The sequence below is a fragment of the Rhea pennata genome, chromosome 22, assembly GCF_028389875.1.
Source record: "Rhea pennata isolate bPtePen1 chromosome 22, bPtePen1.pri, whole genome shotgun sequence".
NCBI lineage: Eukaryota > Metazoa > Chordata > Aves > Rheiformes > Rheidae > Rhea > Rhea pennata.
In genome coordinates, this window is record NC_084684.1 from 6,939,874 (window position 1) to 6,956,461 (window position 16,588).

At 34.2% G+C, this 16,588-nt stretch overlaps 1 protein-coding gene across 4 annotated transcripts in view; it reads left to right on the top strand.

The window, feature by feature from the left end:
• The window catches only part of PRKCZ (protein kinase C zeta), a 60,689-nt gene that overhangs the window by 25,981 nt on the left and 18,120 nt on the right, over nucleotides 1-16,588 (top strand). For all 4 annotated transcript variants that reach the window (XR_009960599.1, XM_062593633.1, XM_062593635.1 and 1 more), the window contains exons 7-13: nucleotides 1,340-1,471; nucleotides 2,681-2,762; nucleotides 3,813-3,865; nucleotides 5,758-5,946; nucleotides 9,149-9,246; nucleotides 14,392-14,478; nucleotides 15,241-15,376. Coding sequence is in view for 3 of the 4 variants with exons in the window: in XM_062593633.1 (XP_062449617.1) it covers nucleotides 1,340-1,471; nucleotides 2,681-2,762; nucleotides 3,813-3,865; nucleotides 5,758-5,946; nucleotides 9,149-9,246; nucleotides 14,392-14,478; nucleotides 15,241-15,376 (777 nt within the window). In the remaining variant the exon portion in view is untranslated. The remainder of the gene's footprint in view (nucleotides 1-1,339; nucleotides 1,472-2,680; nucleotides 2,763-3,812; nucleotides 3,866-5,757; nucleotides 5,947-9,148; nucleotides 9,247-14,391; nucleotides 14,479-15,240; nucleotides 15,377-16,588) is intronic.

The following is a 16,588-nucleotide window of genomic DNA, read 5'->3' on the forward strand; positions in this document are numbered from 1 at the left end:
TAAATGAGCACATGCAAGCGCAAGCTTTAATCTCCTTGTTTTTTAACACGATATAAAGATTAACTCCTTTTATTTCTGTAATTGTATACATTTGAGGAGGTATAAGAGGGGTACCTGAAATGCTTAGGGAATTTTGCAGCTGACCCTGTGTCCTTTTTCTTGCTTGCCTACATCTGACTGAAGTAAATTATATTTGATCATTCATTCTGTGATCATTATTGCTATTTTTGCTACTAGTATGGGGTCATATTAGCTTAACTATTTTGAGCAGGGCACTCTAGGATTCCTTCGTCTGAGGATCTGAATAACCTCACTCTAATTTGCTGTTTCCTGGGAGGAGTAGACTTCCACTGTTTTGTGGCTTTGGGACAGTTGGCAGTAGAGTTCTGTCTAAGCTTGAAATGGAGAATGAGTACAGGACTGACTACCTGTACAGCTTGCAGAATGATAGGCAGTGTCTTTATTCTGTTAAAGTAATTATTGCAGGTAGGGAATAGAGTTAGTTGCCTGTTGGCAAGCTACAGTGCGTAGGGAAATAATTGAGACTAGATGACTTCTTGGCATATAAGAATCTCAGGTTGCTTTCATGCAGACTGGGTAAAGTAGATAAAATGACCACAGTTCACATCCACTGGAAAAATTATTTAAAGAACTTTTTCAAAATCAGCAGTAGAATGTCTGACTACTTAATGTGTCTTCATCTCCATTCAAATTACTTTGATACTGTTTTGTTGCATGCAGTAAAAAAAGCTTCTCATATTTAATAATAGAATATGCAGATTTTTTTGCTAGAATTGATAATTTTTAATTTAAAGATTTTTGATTTTTTTGTAATATATTTTACAAATTTCCCACTAATGGTCTATGACTGTTAAACTGTATAGGTACAGAACATTCTTCATATTGCGACTCATCTGGTAGAGGCTCGTAACTTTTAATGCCAGTGTTCTCCAAAGTAGTTAGTTTGGATTTTTTATGCATATTGATGTTGTTCAAATTCCTGGTAATTTTGTTTAGGCAACCTCTGTAAATACCTGAAGTTAAAAATACGCTTGTTGTGTAAGAATGTCATGCATATATGAGGCTGTGATGAATTCCTTATGCTTAAAAACTTTGTTTTCTTAACATTCAGTTAAATAAGGAGTGTATTTAGCTAAATTCTAAGCATGAAGTATAACATTGTTATTAAAAACCCTGGATATTTTAAAAGATGACACAATCAGTTTTATTATTCAATATTTATAGGAGGCGGGTATGATAAGTTCTTTCTCCTAGATAACTACCAGCCTATAGAAGAAAACTGGTAACTGAAATTGATAAAATGCGTTCTGGCTTTTAGAGAGCGTACTGTGGACAATGCAGTGAAAGGATATGGGGTCTCGGAAGGCAAGGCTACAAGTGTATCAACTGCAAATTGTTGGTCCATAAACGTTGTCATATACTTGTTCCACTGACCTGCAAAAGGCATATGGTAAGTCTGCATTTTGTATAAAGCTTAGATGTGTTATTGTGTCCTGCTTTGATTTCCAGGGATGCATCCTAAGCAATAAACACTATGTATGGTTGTGGATCATAACTTTGGAAACACTTGGTATTTTAGCTTCAGTTTTCAAAATGTCTGCAAAGGGATGGGCCTTTGAATTGCCAGCAGTAGAGACAAAGTGAGAAAATGAAGTTTGTGATTTAAGAGAAATGCTAGCAAGTTTGAGTTTTTCAGAAGCAATAATGTGTTTTACACATAACAAGGAGTTGGCATTGACAGCTGTAGTCTTTGTTCCTTTTAGGTTGTAGAAATCTTTTAACACTTGTGTGTTTTGCACCACTAGTTGTAAAAGGGCTTTTCTTGCTTTCATGTTTTTTGCCATCTCAGTCTCTCCGATACTGTTCTCTTCTCCGTTGTTTCCCTCACATACTCCAGCAGCAGCTCTAGTATTTTTTTCGAGGCCTCAAAATTCAATCTCTGTTCTTAAGTTTTAGTCCTTCCTCACACTTGTCACAGACTATAATCAATATCCCAACAGTTGCTGCATCACCACTTTTCTAGCTAGAAGCTTAAACATATTCCTTTTGTGACAATGTATATGTTTTTACATTACTAGTTTTTTTTTTTTTGCCATTTTGTTTATGCATATTGTTACACCTACTTGAAGAATGCTACGTGTCTCATGTTGTGGTTGAGACCAGGGTCCAAACATATTATAAAAATATTTGTTCTTGTGACCATTATCAATTTATGCAGTACTTTTGCATAATGAGTCTGTTACAATTAATGCTTTCAAATAGGAAAGGAATATGCCAAAGCTTTAAATTGAGCATGTAATATCATGCTGAAGTCTGTTTATTTGGTTGCAGTTACATGAGACAGACTCTGAAGTCTTCAAGTCTGAATTTTGCAGCAAAATATGTTGGTCTTATTTTATAAGGCAGTTAACATGAGTTGCAGTTACATAAGACTTGAAATAGCACTTGACTCTTTGGAAGATGCGTTTTGTAAAGCATTACAAAACATTAATGTTATGAAATACTTTCTACAAACTCCTGTTTTCTTTCTGGAAGCTACAAATATAAGGTTGTTATCATACTGTATTTTTATGGCAAGGCGTACCTGTCTGAAAGGGACTGCCTTAACTGTTTTTTTTTTTTTCTTTTTCCCCCCCTTCTGTGTAATCCTTTTTGCAAGGATTCGGCCATGCCTTCCCAGGAACCTCAGTTAGATGACAAAAATGAAGAAGTTGATGTCCCCTCAGAGGAAACTGATGGAAGTGAGTATTTTTCCTGTTAGGATGTAATTCACGTGCTTCATTGTTTGGATAAGAGTATCAGTATGGTAGCATGGTGCTAGGTAGCTGTCCAAAAATCTACAAAAATGTAAGTTATGTTAAATGTTATGTTTGTAAAACTGGTGATTTTTGCCTCCTGTAACTACTTTGGATAATGGATAATTAAGTTCAGAGGATGAGATCTTTAGCTTTGAGGTCAGGATTTACAGTTCCCTTTTTTGTGTTCAGTAAGGTAAGACTTAAACTCTCAGCTGGGTTGCAGAAATAAGGCTCTCTTTATATTAACAAGTAAAGTGTTATCATGGATTTGATCTGTAGAGCAAAACAGTTGGAACAGAGGAGGCATTTTCCATTTTACCTACATTTTTGGAAGTTGACTTCAGACTAGCTCTGATGTAGTCCTATGGACTAAATACCCATTAAGGACTGAAGTACAGTAAGTGTACTTCTGAAATGTGTCATCTTAGTTTAATTTCATCCTAAATACACATGTTCTGAAACCATTCTGTAATGTGAACTAAATCATGCAGCAACTGATAGTAACAGATTTCCTCTTCAAGCAAACAACAAACTGAGCTTCAGATCCAAACCATAATGTCAGTGTAAATACACCTTAAAACTTTAATTATTTCTTAATTTTGTGGGGTTTGGGATTTTCTTTTTCTCCCCCCCTCCCCCCCCCCCCCCGATCAATATTTTTGATGATTTAGCTTGTGTTGGTTCAACTATCCATTTACTGTGCCTAGTCTTCCTTTCCCAAAGTAATTCTCTGGCCCTTATCAGATACTACTGTGAGCTCAGAAGTTCATTGGTGAATTTCAAAAGGCCTTTCTTACTTTCTTGGAGTTAGTTTCTCTCTGCAGTGCTTTTAGGAGCTGCTGTCAGGATTAGAAGAGTAAAGTGGAAAATTTAACCAAAAAAATCAAACTGTTAAGCCAAAGTTACCAAATCATCTTTCTATTTATCAGTTTTTAATGATGTCTAATGAAGACTTTAACAATAATACTACCTTGGCTTTTCTTTATTTTACAGTTCCTTATCTGCCTTCAAACCGGAAACATGACAACATTAAAGATGACTCTGAGGTAATGTTTTGAAAGTATGATTGTAATTTACACTTACACATGCTCTTAATCATACAATTTCTCTAAAATGTATGTCCTATATTTTTTCTGCTACAGAACAACTCTTAGTCTCCCAATAATGATGTGAGAAAAATACCATTTTTTTGTCTCCATTCATGTTAAAACAAGTGATTTATCAGAATTTGAGTTTATTGGCCTCTGCAACATACAATGGCTTTGACATTTTGTTCTGTCCTTCCTTTCTAATGGAGGTACATCTCTGTCATCCTCAAGCTAACTTTGTGGAACTGGTTCAGTCTGATATGTTAACTATACAGCTCTTTGAAATGTTTCCTATGAATAATGCCCTCTCAATTATAGAGAGCTCATGTGGAAATAAAAGTAGAATAATATATACTTGTGTTCTGGTTTTGGCCCTTTTGTAGAGCATCTGGCACACTAAGAATGTTATTCCCTTAAAGCACTCTGAAAAATCCCAACATACTTTAAATAACTCTAAAGGACTTAAAGAATTGCTTTTTAAATGCTTCTGGCATATTTAAAATAAGAAGAATGTACTTGGAGCACTAGCAGGTTGTTTTTCCACTTCCAGCAAGCCTGTACCTTCTTTTCTCTACCTCCACTACAATCCTTGTCACTATCATTCATTTGCACTTCAGTAGTTCCTCCTCTTGGGCAAGTAGCTGCCTTTTTTTCAGGCATGTGTCTAGGTTTTATCTCAACTTCAGAGACAAAGGTATAAATTTGAAACACTGGAGAACTGTAGTTGCTATCTGGAATTACTGACGTCTGCTACAGTAGTGCTTAGATGGACAGTGTTCACATTTAAATTTTGGGTGCTGACTTTGTTCAGTCATCCTGAATTAGACTGATCTGATTTTTTTTTTTTTCTTCCTTATCTTCCTTTTGAGCTTTAGTAAATTAATTTAAAGTATCCTGCAGAAAGTACACTGCATTCTGGGAGCTTTGACTAGACCTTTAAGCTCAGAGCAATCTCTTCTAATAACAGTCAATCCTAGATCAAGATTCTTTATAAACGCTTTCCATAGTTCAGCAGAATGTTGATCGGACTACAAGAACCGTAGTGTGAGGTCAGATAAAAATAGTGTATAGCAGTATGTCAAAGCATTGTCTACAATGCATTGTATTCACTGGTAAAGCATAGATTATCAAAGTGTATGTTGTACTTTATCTAGTTCTACTGCTTGATCTTCAGTCTTAAATTCTGACAAGCTTAGACATACGTTATTGTTTCAGAAAACGTACGCAATTTGTTTTAGAAAATAATAATAAATTTATTATGTTCTTCATAGTGGAATATTTCCTGCAAGTTCTTTCTTTTGAGAAACTAGCGTCTGCTTCTGCATGTTTCCAGGCAGCTGTTAGAAATCCTCGTTTTCATTAAAAATCTAGTGAATTTGGTACAGATAAGAGTTGCATCGACTCAAACCAAGGCAGGTGTATTCATCAGTAAATTGCTGTTTCGGTATGTCTTTTCTTTAGATAGTCTTTGTAAATTTATTCTGCAACATCCATCAGAATATCAAAGACAGAATTTAAACTGAGTGAATTGTAATTCTTACATGGCTTATGGTTGGAGAATTTGAATAAAACCTAATTTCTTTAGGCATTGCCTTTCATTTCCTGGTAGGGAATATTTAATCATTCATTAAACTACTGCCTTGAAAATGCACCATTTCCTAATAAAAGCAGAAATAATAGCAATAAGAAATTTCTTAGTGTTATAGCGTGCTATTCATGTCTGTGCACAAGTGACAATGGCATAAAAACTCAGCAAGTCCTGTACAGTGATTAAAGGCCTCTTTGCTGTAATAGTTATTTGTTATGAAAATATCTTTTGTCTCTAGCATCTATTTGTTTCCTTTATACAGGATATCAAACCAGTCATTGATGGAATGGATGGAATTAAGATTTCTCAGGGGCTTGGACTACAGGACTTTGACTTAATCAGAGTTATTGGACGTGGAAGCTATGCCAAAGTTCTTCTAGTTCGATTAAAAAAGAATGACCAAATTTATGCCATGAAAGTAGTGAAAAAGGAATTGGTTCATGATGATGAGGTAAAAGTTTGTGTTAATCGTAATCCATTCCATATCATAAAAACTTGGTACCATTCAACAAAAAGCATTCAACTAAGAGAGCAGCTAAAGTTTTAGACAGCACTTCTATAATAGTTTTACTGACTTGTGAACTAATTTTTCATCAACTCTAAGCGTGAAGCATAGCACTGAGGTTAAATCTGAGAAATGTCCATTATTTTAATAACGCTTATTAATAAAGACTTAGAATGCACATGAAAAATATTTTTCTATCTGAGGTGTACTCATCCATTAGTAACGGGATAAATAGGGTGTAATTTGGGCACGTGATTTTGAAAGAAAACAAAGACATTATTTTCCAGGGCAGATGGATTCATCAGCAAAGTACTGTCCTATTTTAGAATAGGAGCGGAAACTGTGTTCTTAGTGTTCAAGAACAGTTTCATATGTAATAAACATAATATAAAATTTTTGTGCATGGAGGTTGGTTTTCAGTATATACTTAAACTCAGAAATACAAATTTAAATACACATTTAAATCATAAGTATATATTTAAATCACAATTATAGAGCTTATGTACAAATGACGCAATACTCGGGTTTATTTTTTCCATGTGTTTTAAAAAAAATTCTACCGTATAAATTCAGTATGGTTTAACTGGCTTATTTAAAAAAAAAAAAAAATCAGTATCTTCTACAAATTAGTGCTACATTTCTCGATTATTTTAAAAATTCTGTTTAAATTATTTTTTTGTAAAATGATATATCAAATGTGTAAGGTAGGGGAGGAGACAGGCAAAACAGTAAGCCTGGGAAAAACTTTCTCCATCTCTTTGCTGTAATACTCAGACTTCATGAGAGGACTAGATTCTCTCATTATGCTTATGAGAATAATAGGAAGGAAATAAAGAAATCACAGCAAATAAGGAAGGCAGATTGGACCATCCACAATGCCTTTGGACTGGAACACGCAATGTTAAGTAATGAAATGGGAGAGGCTAACTAGAATACTTGGTATCAAACAACAGCCCTGATGCAACAGGTATCTCAGAGCCCTGACGAAAAGAGGAGAAAAACAAATGTTTTCAGGCTACCAGCTTTACTGGAATGCTACGGTGTGACAGACTGGGGGAATGGCAATGTACCTAAAGGGTTATATGAAATGTGACAGCAAAAATACTTGATAAAAACAGAAGTATGTTTTTATCCTGTGGGTGATATCCTGTGCCATAATAATACAAAGGGTAGTTGGACTATCAGTTTGGCCTGGTAAGGAATTCCTTATATATCTGTTCTTAGAACAGAAACTTTCAAATAGAAATGCAGCTTTTAACCTGACAATGTTACATTAGTTTTATGATCGTGGGAAAGCTAGGTTTCCAGAAAATAAATGTTATTGGGGAAGGGGGATATAGTTTGAAGCACTGCTTGTGTTGATGGTTGTAATGAGGTTCTCTAGTAGCCATTTATGTCATTATTCCAGAGCCTAAGATTAGGAGAGTAAAGTTGCCAAACTCTTCTAAAATACTTTGGCACGCTCAATTTGATATGTCTTTTGTGACTGAAAATTGGACTGCTGCATGATTTATTTGCTATTTCTTTTTGATATGTTTTTCCAAGAAAGTAAAAGCTAAATAAGAATATTCAATAGAGTATGCCATTGTCCCTGAGAATTAGAGGTGGATGAGAAAAGTCTTCCTCATTTGGAAAGTAGTTTTCATACATAATGATGTAAGAGTGAGCTAATTGTTTTTATTTTCTGTAAGATAGGCTGTATAGTGGAATGCTGGGAATTGATAGGAAATCTTTTGAACTGTGTGAACACATGAGACATTGCAAGTAATGGAAGTTTCACCTAGTAAGTGTTTCACTGATAAAGTAATTACATAGCAGGTATCAGTGTGATTAAATCTGCCAGCGCTTTGTGTGGAATGGATAATATCGGAGACAAATCAAATCAGATACCTCAGTTTCTGCTATAGTAGTAGAGCACAATACTGGTACAGTATTGTACTACCTAGTACAATTCAAACCAGAGTCATGTTGTGCTGGTCTTTTAAGGAGATTATTCGATAAAAACAAACAGAAAAAGCTTTTGTTTGTTTGTTTTTACATTTGGACCCATGTTTGCCCCTTTCAAGATGTCACGTGCTCCAGAATGCATAAGCACAAAACCTGAACAAATTTATATGTATTTGAAGACAGTTGACAACCTTTCAGAGTTTAGTTGTGCTTAGTCAGACATGTTGTCTTCTGGTTGAAATCTTTGTGTTTCTCTTCATACAATGTTTTCATTAACTATTCCAGTTACTGTTCCATTAACTATTCTTCCTATTTGGAACACCTAATTTCTCAGTATCTATCTTGATTTTCTCCAGATTGGCTCAAGAGGTGAATGTCTGTTGGAAATGGAGAATTTTAGAGTAGTGATATCACTAGTTCATTGGCAGACCACTGAGTGTTTGCAGGGTGGAACATGATCTGTGCATTGCATGAAGACTGAATATCGACTGCTAAGATCAATTGTCCACAAGGCATAAGTTTTGTATGTTTATGGAAAAAGGAAAATTTTAAATTATTTTCTTTTTTAATGGATCTGAATTTTGCAGTAATGTGCTAGCATCAGTCAAGTTTGCTTTTTGTGTGTGTGTGTGTGGTGTTGTTACCTGGTATTGCACTGTGGTAGGCAGGACTTCACCCTGTTGAAGTATTAATGGTAGTTTGTGAAACTGTTAAGTGACTTTTATTTTTTTTTTCATTTGTCAAGCTAAATAGATTTCTGTAGTTTCACTGAGTTCATTCAGACTTTAAGTTGAACAAATAAAGTTTGGCTGATCTAAACATTTTAAAACATGGCAATTCACTCTACTTGAATTGCTTGAGTTGCTTCTGCAACTTTAAGATAGTTTATCTGTGATAACTGAATGTAATTCTATCAACAAGTGTAATCAATGCATCACATATATGCCAGATATATGATATTTTAAATAAATTTAAAAAGTTTGTGCAGACCTTTCTAAATGGTTAAGATATATCTGATATTATAATTGATTTTAAATGTTTTGTACCTTCCTCCAGATTTAGGGATTTTTCTCTTTCTGAAGAACACTTGTAACAATGATAGTATATATAAGGGAGCATAGGTATTCACCATTTCTTTTCTGGGATTACCAACAGCAGGTTATCTGGCAGAAGTTCTGATTGTTCAATTACTCTATTTCAGGATATTGATTGGGTACAGACAGAGAAACATGTGTTTGAACAGGCATCCAGTAACCCATTCCTAGTTGGTTTACATTCATGCTTTCAAACAACAAGTCGGTAAGAAAGATCTGAAATTATTTTATTTTGAAAGTCTTGATCGTTGTACTGATTGCTCCTCGTAAAACAAACATAACCATGGAACACTTCCATCATGTAGTTAGAAATCTTCGGAATGAAGCGTTAGTATAGCTAGCGATTCAGTGCCACAACAAAGCTAGTTCTGTGAGAGTATTGTAGTCAAAGGCTGTGAGGCATAGCAAAAGGCAGGGATTTCCAACTCTGAATCTAGAGGGAAAAGAAGGAAGAGAAAGAGAAGGAATAGTGTGTGGGGCAGTGTGACTTCAGGAGTTAAGGGATGATAGCAGGGCAGAACAGAGCTTTGTAAGAGGTAGCCTATGATACCTGATTCTACTGATGAGGGTGAAATCATGTCCTATTGTAGTTCTTTCTTCAATATAATTTAAGAAAAAAGTGGGCTACTCAGTAATATAGTTCTATGCAAATATATAAATATCCAGGCAAACGGCTCTTGGACTTGATCAAAAGGCAATTATATCATTTCCTTTGTGTTTAAAAGGGGAAAAAATGCTTTCAGTAAATGCTTACCAGTACAGTGTTTAGCAGGATATGCACTGAGACAGTTGGAAAGAACTGTTCAATGTAATTTGAACAACTATGAATCTATATGTATGTGAAGAAGTATTTTTGATCTGTATAAGGCTTATGAGCCTATAGTTACTTCTTCTGGAAAAAGTACTTAATAAAATTTTTGTTACTTTGAAATACTAATTTTTTTGTCATTGTGTGCACAATCCAAAGTGGATTGTTTGCTAATAAAATGAAGAACTTCAATTCCAGTGTTCGTGTACATGACTGGGGAAGATGGATGTTGTCACTTTTTTCCTTTTTTAAAATGTCTTCATAAAAATGCCTGTTTTACTGTTATGCTTTTGTAATACAAATTGACGTATAGCATAATCATAAAAGTCCTTGTATCATGCTTACTCAAGTGACATGCACTGTGGTATATAACTGTTTTATGCAGTCTTCATGAATTATCTAGTCATATCTTCTTGAGAAAGAACCACCTGTTCATTAGTGTGCCTTGTAAATTATTAAAGTACAAATCCAAGCAATACACCATTTCTTCAGTCCTCTTTCAACCCTTTAATGGCTCTAGTCACTTTTCCTTGCAGAAGAAACATTGCAAAGATAAAGGAAGTAGAGAACCTGTATAAAAGTGTTCTAAAGGTCTGTAAATTAGGGAATGCTTTAGACTAGGGAGAAAAAAAAATCTCCAAAGGTGACTGACTAAAGACTTGACTAAAAAATTCTTCCTGCAAGAAGAAGCCAGGAGGAAGAGGAGAACAAAGAAAAGCAACCACAGCCTTCCACGCAAATGAAAACTTAAATATTCACAAACACTTTCTTATCAAATTAATAGCTTTAAACATGTAATCTAAAGGTATGGAAGGGGGAGCTATTGAGAATGAAGTTTCTTTTAAATACTGTAGGAAGGGCGGGGGGGAAAGAGAGAAAAAAAAAGCACTGAAGTTGGCCATAGAAATACATTTTTTGCATACCACTTTGATAGTGTGACATCATAGTGGAGAAAGAAATGAGGGAAAAATACTCTGAAGATAGTCAGTGACTTCTGTATTGCCATTGTTACAGGATCTGTTTTCAGGAGGCTTCTTTTTCCAGCCTGGTTTATCCTTGCAGTGAAATCATAATCTTGCATTTATAACTTCAGCCAGCTGTCATGGATGTAGCTGTAATGTCACAAAGTCAAAATTATGGCTTCATTGCAAGATCAAATACAACCAAGAAACTGATTGGAAGGTAATAAGTTTGTCCAGAACAGGTTGTGCTGATAACTGACCCAAAGAAAACACTGTAGTATGAGAACAGTTTGTATATAATCTGTATCTAAAAAAGGCAAAAAAAAAAAAAAAAAAAAAAAAGAGAGAGAGAGAGAGAGAGATTGAGAGAGAGAAAGAGAATGATTACATTTTTAAAAATTTTTTCTTATTTGGTGTATTCTTTCCCTTTCATATATATATATATTTTTTTTTAAGATTAAAATACATTTTCAGGATAGACTAAACGTATGCTTAGAGGAGACATGATTTAAAAACTTTCTTTCTGGCATTCTGTCACTAGCCCATTCAATAAATGTAGCTGCTCATGTTTCAGGTATTAGTGATGCTTCTTTTTATTATTAATATGATAAAATACATGCTCTAGCTTGTCCAGAATTGCTAGATAAGTGTCTTTTAAGAATAGTTACAACCTGAAACTTCAGTCCTGCAAAGTTACAGGTTTTTGAATAAATCCTCCTGAAGACAGCAAGGACCACCATTATTCACACACTTGCACAGTTCAGAATGAGTTGACTTACGCAATTTTAAATTGCAAATTGTAGATGATGGTAAGACACTAGATGCCTCTAGATAGTTAAGGAAAGTTTGAAATTAGGAATATTTGGAGTGCTGTAATAAGCTATTAAAATTGTTAGTATTTATTTTATTTGTGCATTACTTAGTCTTTGTTCTTGTGCAGAAGGCACTGAAAGAATTGCAGGCTGTAATGTGCCAATAATTGTTCCTGTTTTACCTTTTCAGTAAAAAACCTAAGGGCACTTTAAGTATTTCGAATAATTTTTTTCAAAAGAAATTTGGATATAAATGATCTTCTGTATCTAACCATTACCAAGAACATGTTTTTAAAATCATCTGAGAAACTGTAGCATATGTTTTCAAAGTATGTTGTGGGTTTTTGGAAAGGAATTTTCAACTCTTGGAAAAGTAGATGCATAAGGAAATGCTCCCTGCCGAGACAGCTTCAACTTTCGTAAGATGGTCTCACTCAGCATGTTTCTATTTTGTAGGTCTCTCTGACCTTGGCAGCATTGCCTAGATCATACTTTCCCAAGGATGAAACTTTCCCTGCAAAAAAGATTTTTATTATATTTATGTGACTCATGATTCCATCTATATTTCTTTATCCCACTGAGTGAAAACATGGTTGTTTTGACAACACCATTTCAAAACTCAGCTCTACAAAGGAGTTGATGGTATTCCAGCCTTTCTGTGCCCCTGTCTTCCATTTAGTGGAAATGCTGTATTGTATGAACTTGAACAGCTTCTTGCATTGCACAGGAGCATGCCTAAATATACAGGAGTCTAATATGCTTCAATGGTATGATGGCTATCAAACATGATTCTGTTTTTTCATCTGTTTTTGTTATCACCCCCTCTCCTTCCATATTCATTGAGCAGGGTTTTCACCTTTTGTTCACAGTTCTCTGTAGTTTTGCCTGAGTTAAAGTATAAGTTTCCTGTGCTTGTGTATGTACTGATGAACAGGATTATGCACAAGACAGCCTGATACTTAGAGCCCTCCCAATGTAATTCAGCTTAGTCAAAAATAAAAAGTTTGGACAATATTGAAAGTTCTAAAGACTTTTGAAGATTTGAAATTTTACAAGCTTATTCTAGGTCAAAGTGACAATTGATTAATGTTACTGCATCATCAGTATGTCACAAAGACCAGGTTGGGTAAGACTAACTGGAGTAAAAAAAATTCATACAAGTTTAGTTAATGTTCTTTCTGGTTAAAATGTGCTAGGAAGGAGAAAAATCACTGCATATGAATGAAGTACTTGGAGGATAAACTAATGCATCCTGAGTTAGACTTCAGTGAATCAATTTTCCTTTTGTTAGGAAACCAGAGTTTCCGTGTTAATGTGTATAGACTTTTCTGTACTAGGCAAGGAGCTGAAATACAATAGTACTGGATGATTGTCTGATACAGTGAAAGGGAAATGTAGTTGAATGCATCTTTCTACAGATAAAGGTCCTAGCAAAGTGGAAAAAAAAAAGGTGAGATTTGGTTATCTAAGCTGTTAACCACACCAGATCTGGTTTTCGATGTGGATAAACAATGGACATACATGAATTGAGTCTTTCATGCCTCAAATTCTTTAGTCTGAGTTTGTCTATACAAAGAAAACAGAACATTTTTCTTCTAGGAATGGATGTATATGAGAACATGCTAGAGCATATAACTTGATTTGGAAAAATAACCTTGCTTTTGGTGTATCTGTTTGAGGCTTTTCAGGAACTGAACCAACATAAAGAGCAAGCTTAATAGTTACGTAGTTAACATCACAAACAGTTTATTGATCCCTTTCAGTAGTGTTGATTACTCGCTAATTGTTGTTAATAATCAAACACGTAGTCATTTTTAAAAGATGCTGACTTCTGATGACAAAACAATTTCAAAACCATAAATGAGAAGTTTCAGATTTTGTCACTGCAGAAAAATTTTTCACCCGAGTAAGTGCATTGAAACTCTATTTCAGCTATGAATTTGTTCAGGTTTCGTATTGCATCTTTCTTTTAATAAAGAAACATATTTAGTCAAGCAGAGAGTGTAACTGTAATTATCATATCAAATTAAATCTGTGTCAGATTACCAATTGATTACCATTAATTAAAAAGGTATACAGTTTAATTGATGTATCTTTAAAAGTGTATAATTTGCGTTTTTACAGGGAGACCTGTGTTTTTCAGTCAACCAGAATGTTGTTATTCAAGGCAATACACTCGCTAAGCAAGTGTTATAGTATGGAATTGTCTCTTACGAATGTTAAAAAAAAAAAAAAAAAAAAAAAACTCACTAGCATATAGTCATTTAGTAACTGTATTTTTACATTATGTCTTTTTTGCAAATGAATGGCTATTTTGTTGTTTTAGGATTAACTTTCTGTCCATTGTTGTCATCTACTCTTGTGAGATTGCTATGTGTGTTCTTTGGATTTTTTTTTTTTTTTCCATTTATTGGGAAAAGAGGACATCAGTAATTTTAGTCAAATTCTGTCATCTTTTCTACTCTTTTAGATAGTTCTGCGGGTTTGTCACCAAATAGTAGCCTGTGCAAGCAGCTACATCTCCTTTACATTTAGTCCAGCTTCTCCATTTGTATTTGCATTTGAATGAGTTAGGATCCTACATAATGTGGATCAGATAAATGTTCTATTTTTTGTTCTCTTAGTTTCTGTTAGTCTGAGAAGAATACCAAGTCTAATGCAGGAGTAGGAGTGAAAATGGCTTAAATTGGAAGATTAGATAGGAATAGTGACTTTTTTTTTTATGAGAGATTCCTTAGAATCCATTAATTATTTTATACGTTTTTCAGATTGTTTCTTGTCATAGAATATGTAAATGGGGGAGATCTTATGTTTCACATGCAACGGCAAAGAAAACTTCCTGAAGAACACGCAAGGTATTTTACTAGCACATTTTTAGTGTTTTTTTTTATGTGTTGTTTTTATTTAGTAGTGTATGAAATGCTTTCAAAACTATTTTCCACGAGAGAACATAAATTGCAAAGAAAGAATGACATGTTGAGATACGTGTGTGTGTATATATAAATATATATATATGTAGAATGCAGAGCCCTGGGGAGATACGTTACTTTTATTTTTTTACAAGTTTGGGTTTTTTTTGTTTTGTTTAAGAGAAAGAAAGCGTTTGATAATAGAAATAACTAACTGTTACTACTTTACTGTTGTTTACTGTATCATGTTTTGTTGATACATCTTTGAAATGTAGATAGAATGTATAACTATTTTAATTTTGATTCTGTTTTTAATTAATCAAATGATGGTATTAAGAGGAAGAAGAAAAACTTACTTTACGTCATTTAGCACTACAAAAAAGTCACCGCAGTCCTTAAGCTGAAAATAGAGTTTGCATGTTTATTAATTTGATGTTTTCAGGAAAAAAAAATCTATGGGTTATACATGTTATATTTCATTCATTACTGGAATAGAAAGAAAATCAATTTCCCATGTTCATTTTAAGGAATGTTTTTAGTATATATGAGTTTGGTATCAGTTATGAATAAACGTAACTTCTTTTTTTGTAGCTTATTGATAATAAAAATGCTAATTGACACAAGCTGATGTTTCAAGACTTTTTTTTAAGTTTGTACCAACTTCTATGCAATCTTTGTTAATATGATTTTTCTCCTTTGTATTTTCAGGTTTTATGCTGCTGAAATTTGTATTGCTCTAAACTTCCTACATGAAAGAGGAATAATCTACAGAGATTTAAAACTAGACAATGTTCTTTTAGATGCAGAGGGTCACATCAAATTAACAGATTATGGCATGTGCAAGGTAAGATTCTTTCTTAGCTTTCTTACATCTCTTTCTTTGTAATTCAATGGTGTATCTCTCTGGTTAGGCTTTTAAATCAAATTCTGCATCCAGTAATGCTAAATTGAAACTTGGAATCGTTATGCTTAGCTTAACACTAGTGTTAGTGAGCCCAGAATTTGGTTGTTGAATAGCAATTTTATTCTGAAAAATGACTTTTGAAAACACTGACCTAAGTACATTTTTTTTCTATTGAATGTCACAAGTTGTGGGGTCATTTTTTGTGACAGAAGAAGTTTGTCCCAAGTCTGGCACCAAATGTAGGCAGTCTGTTTTTATACCTGCACTACTCCACTGACGATAGTATATTCTAGCTAGCTTTTATTTTAGGATGCCAGAACCACAGAGGTTCCTGGGTAGGTTAGTTTTGGTTCTCAGCCTAATGACTAAGTTTTTCTTCTATTTCTTCTATTTCTTCCTATGCAACCCACACTAGAAAATATATCTTTAAGACAAGTTTGATTTGAAAAGGTCTTTTACAGCTCTAAAACCTGTGCTCCTGTGAGTATGAACTATATTAACCATCTTTTATGGCTGGGGTTTTGGAAAAGAAGCTATGTGAATTGTTAACCTCACAGGAACTCCGTTTTTATGCTGCAACCTTTGGCACCAAGCAGCAGTATAGAAAGCACTTTTTTCAAAGTGCTTGGTAAAACATAGCATATACTTTTGATGACACCTAGGAAAACAAAAGAACGTCAACAGAAGATACTGTTGCAGAAGATGCTAACTTCAAAATTTATCTGTGTGAAGAACGCCAGAGATGACTGAAGTGTTGTAATACGACAAAATCTTCTGTTGCCTTTGAGCTGCAGTTCTGACCTCAAGTTTCCTTGTTGTTACCACACTGTTTCTGGCTATTATGTAAAGCAAGATGAGAGTTGAGTCTAATTCCTGGTGAGATTAACTCCTGGAAACCAGAATTGTGACTGGCACAGTCCTTGTTGATTTTGAGCCCAAAGATTGGGTGTACAATATTTATTTGTTCACCTCACTGATTTCAGAACGTGGTTAAGCCATATTATTTTAAGGTAATATCTCATTCCTTTCAGAGAATAAACATTGTACCAGTTTCTAAGAATTATGGACTAGTGTGTTTTTCTACTATCAAAATACCTGAGTTGATGTGAGGCTTGACTTAGAACACAGCAGTTATGTTAGAAGTATGTTCAT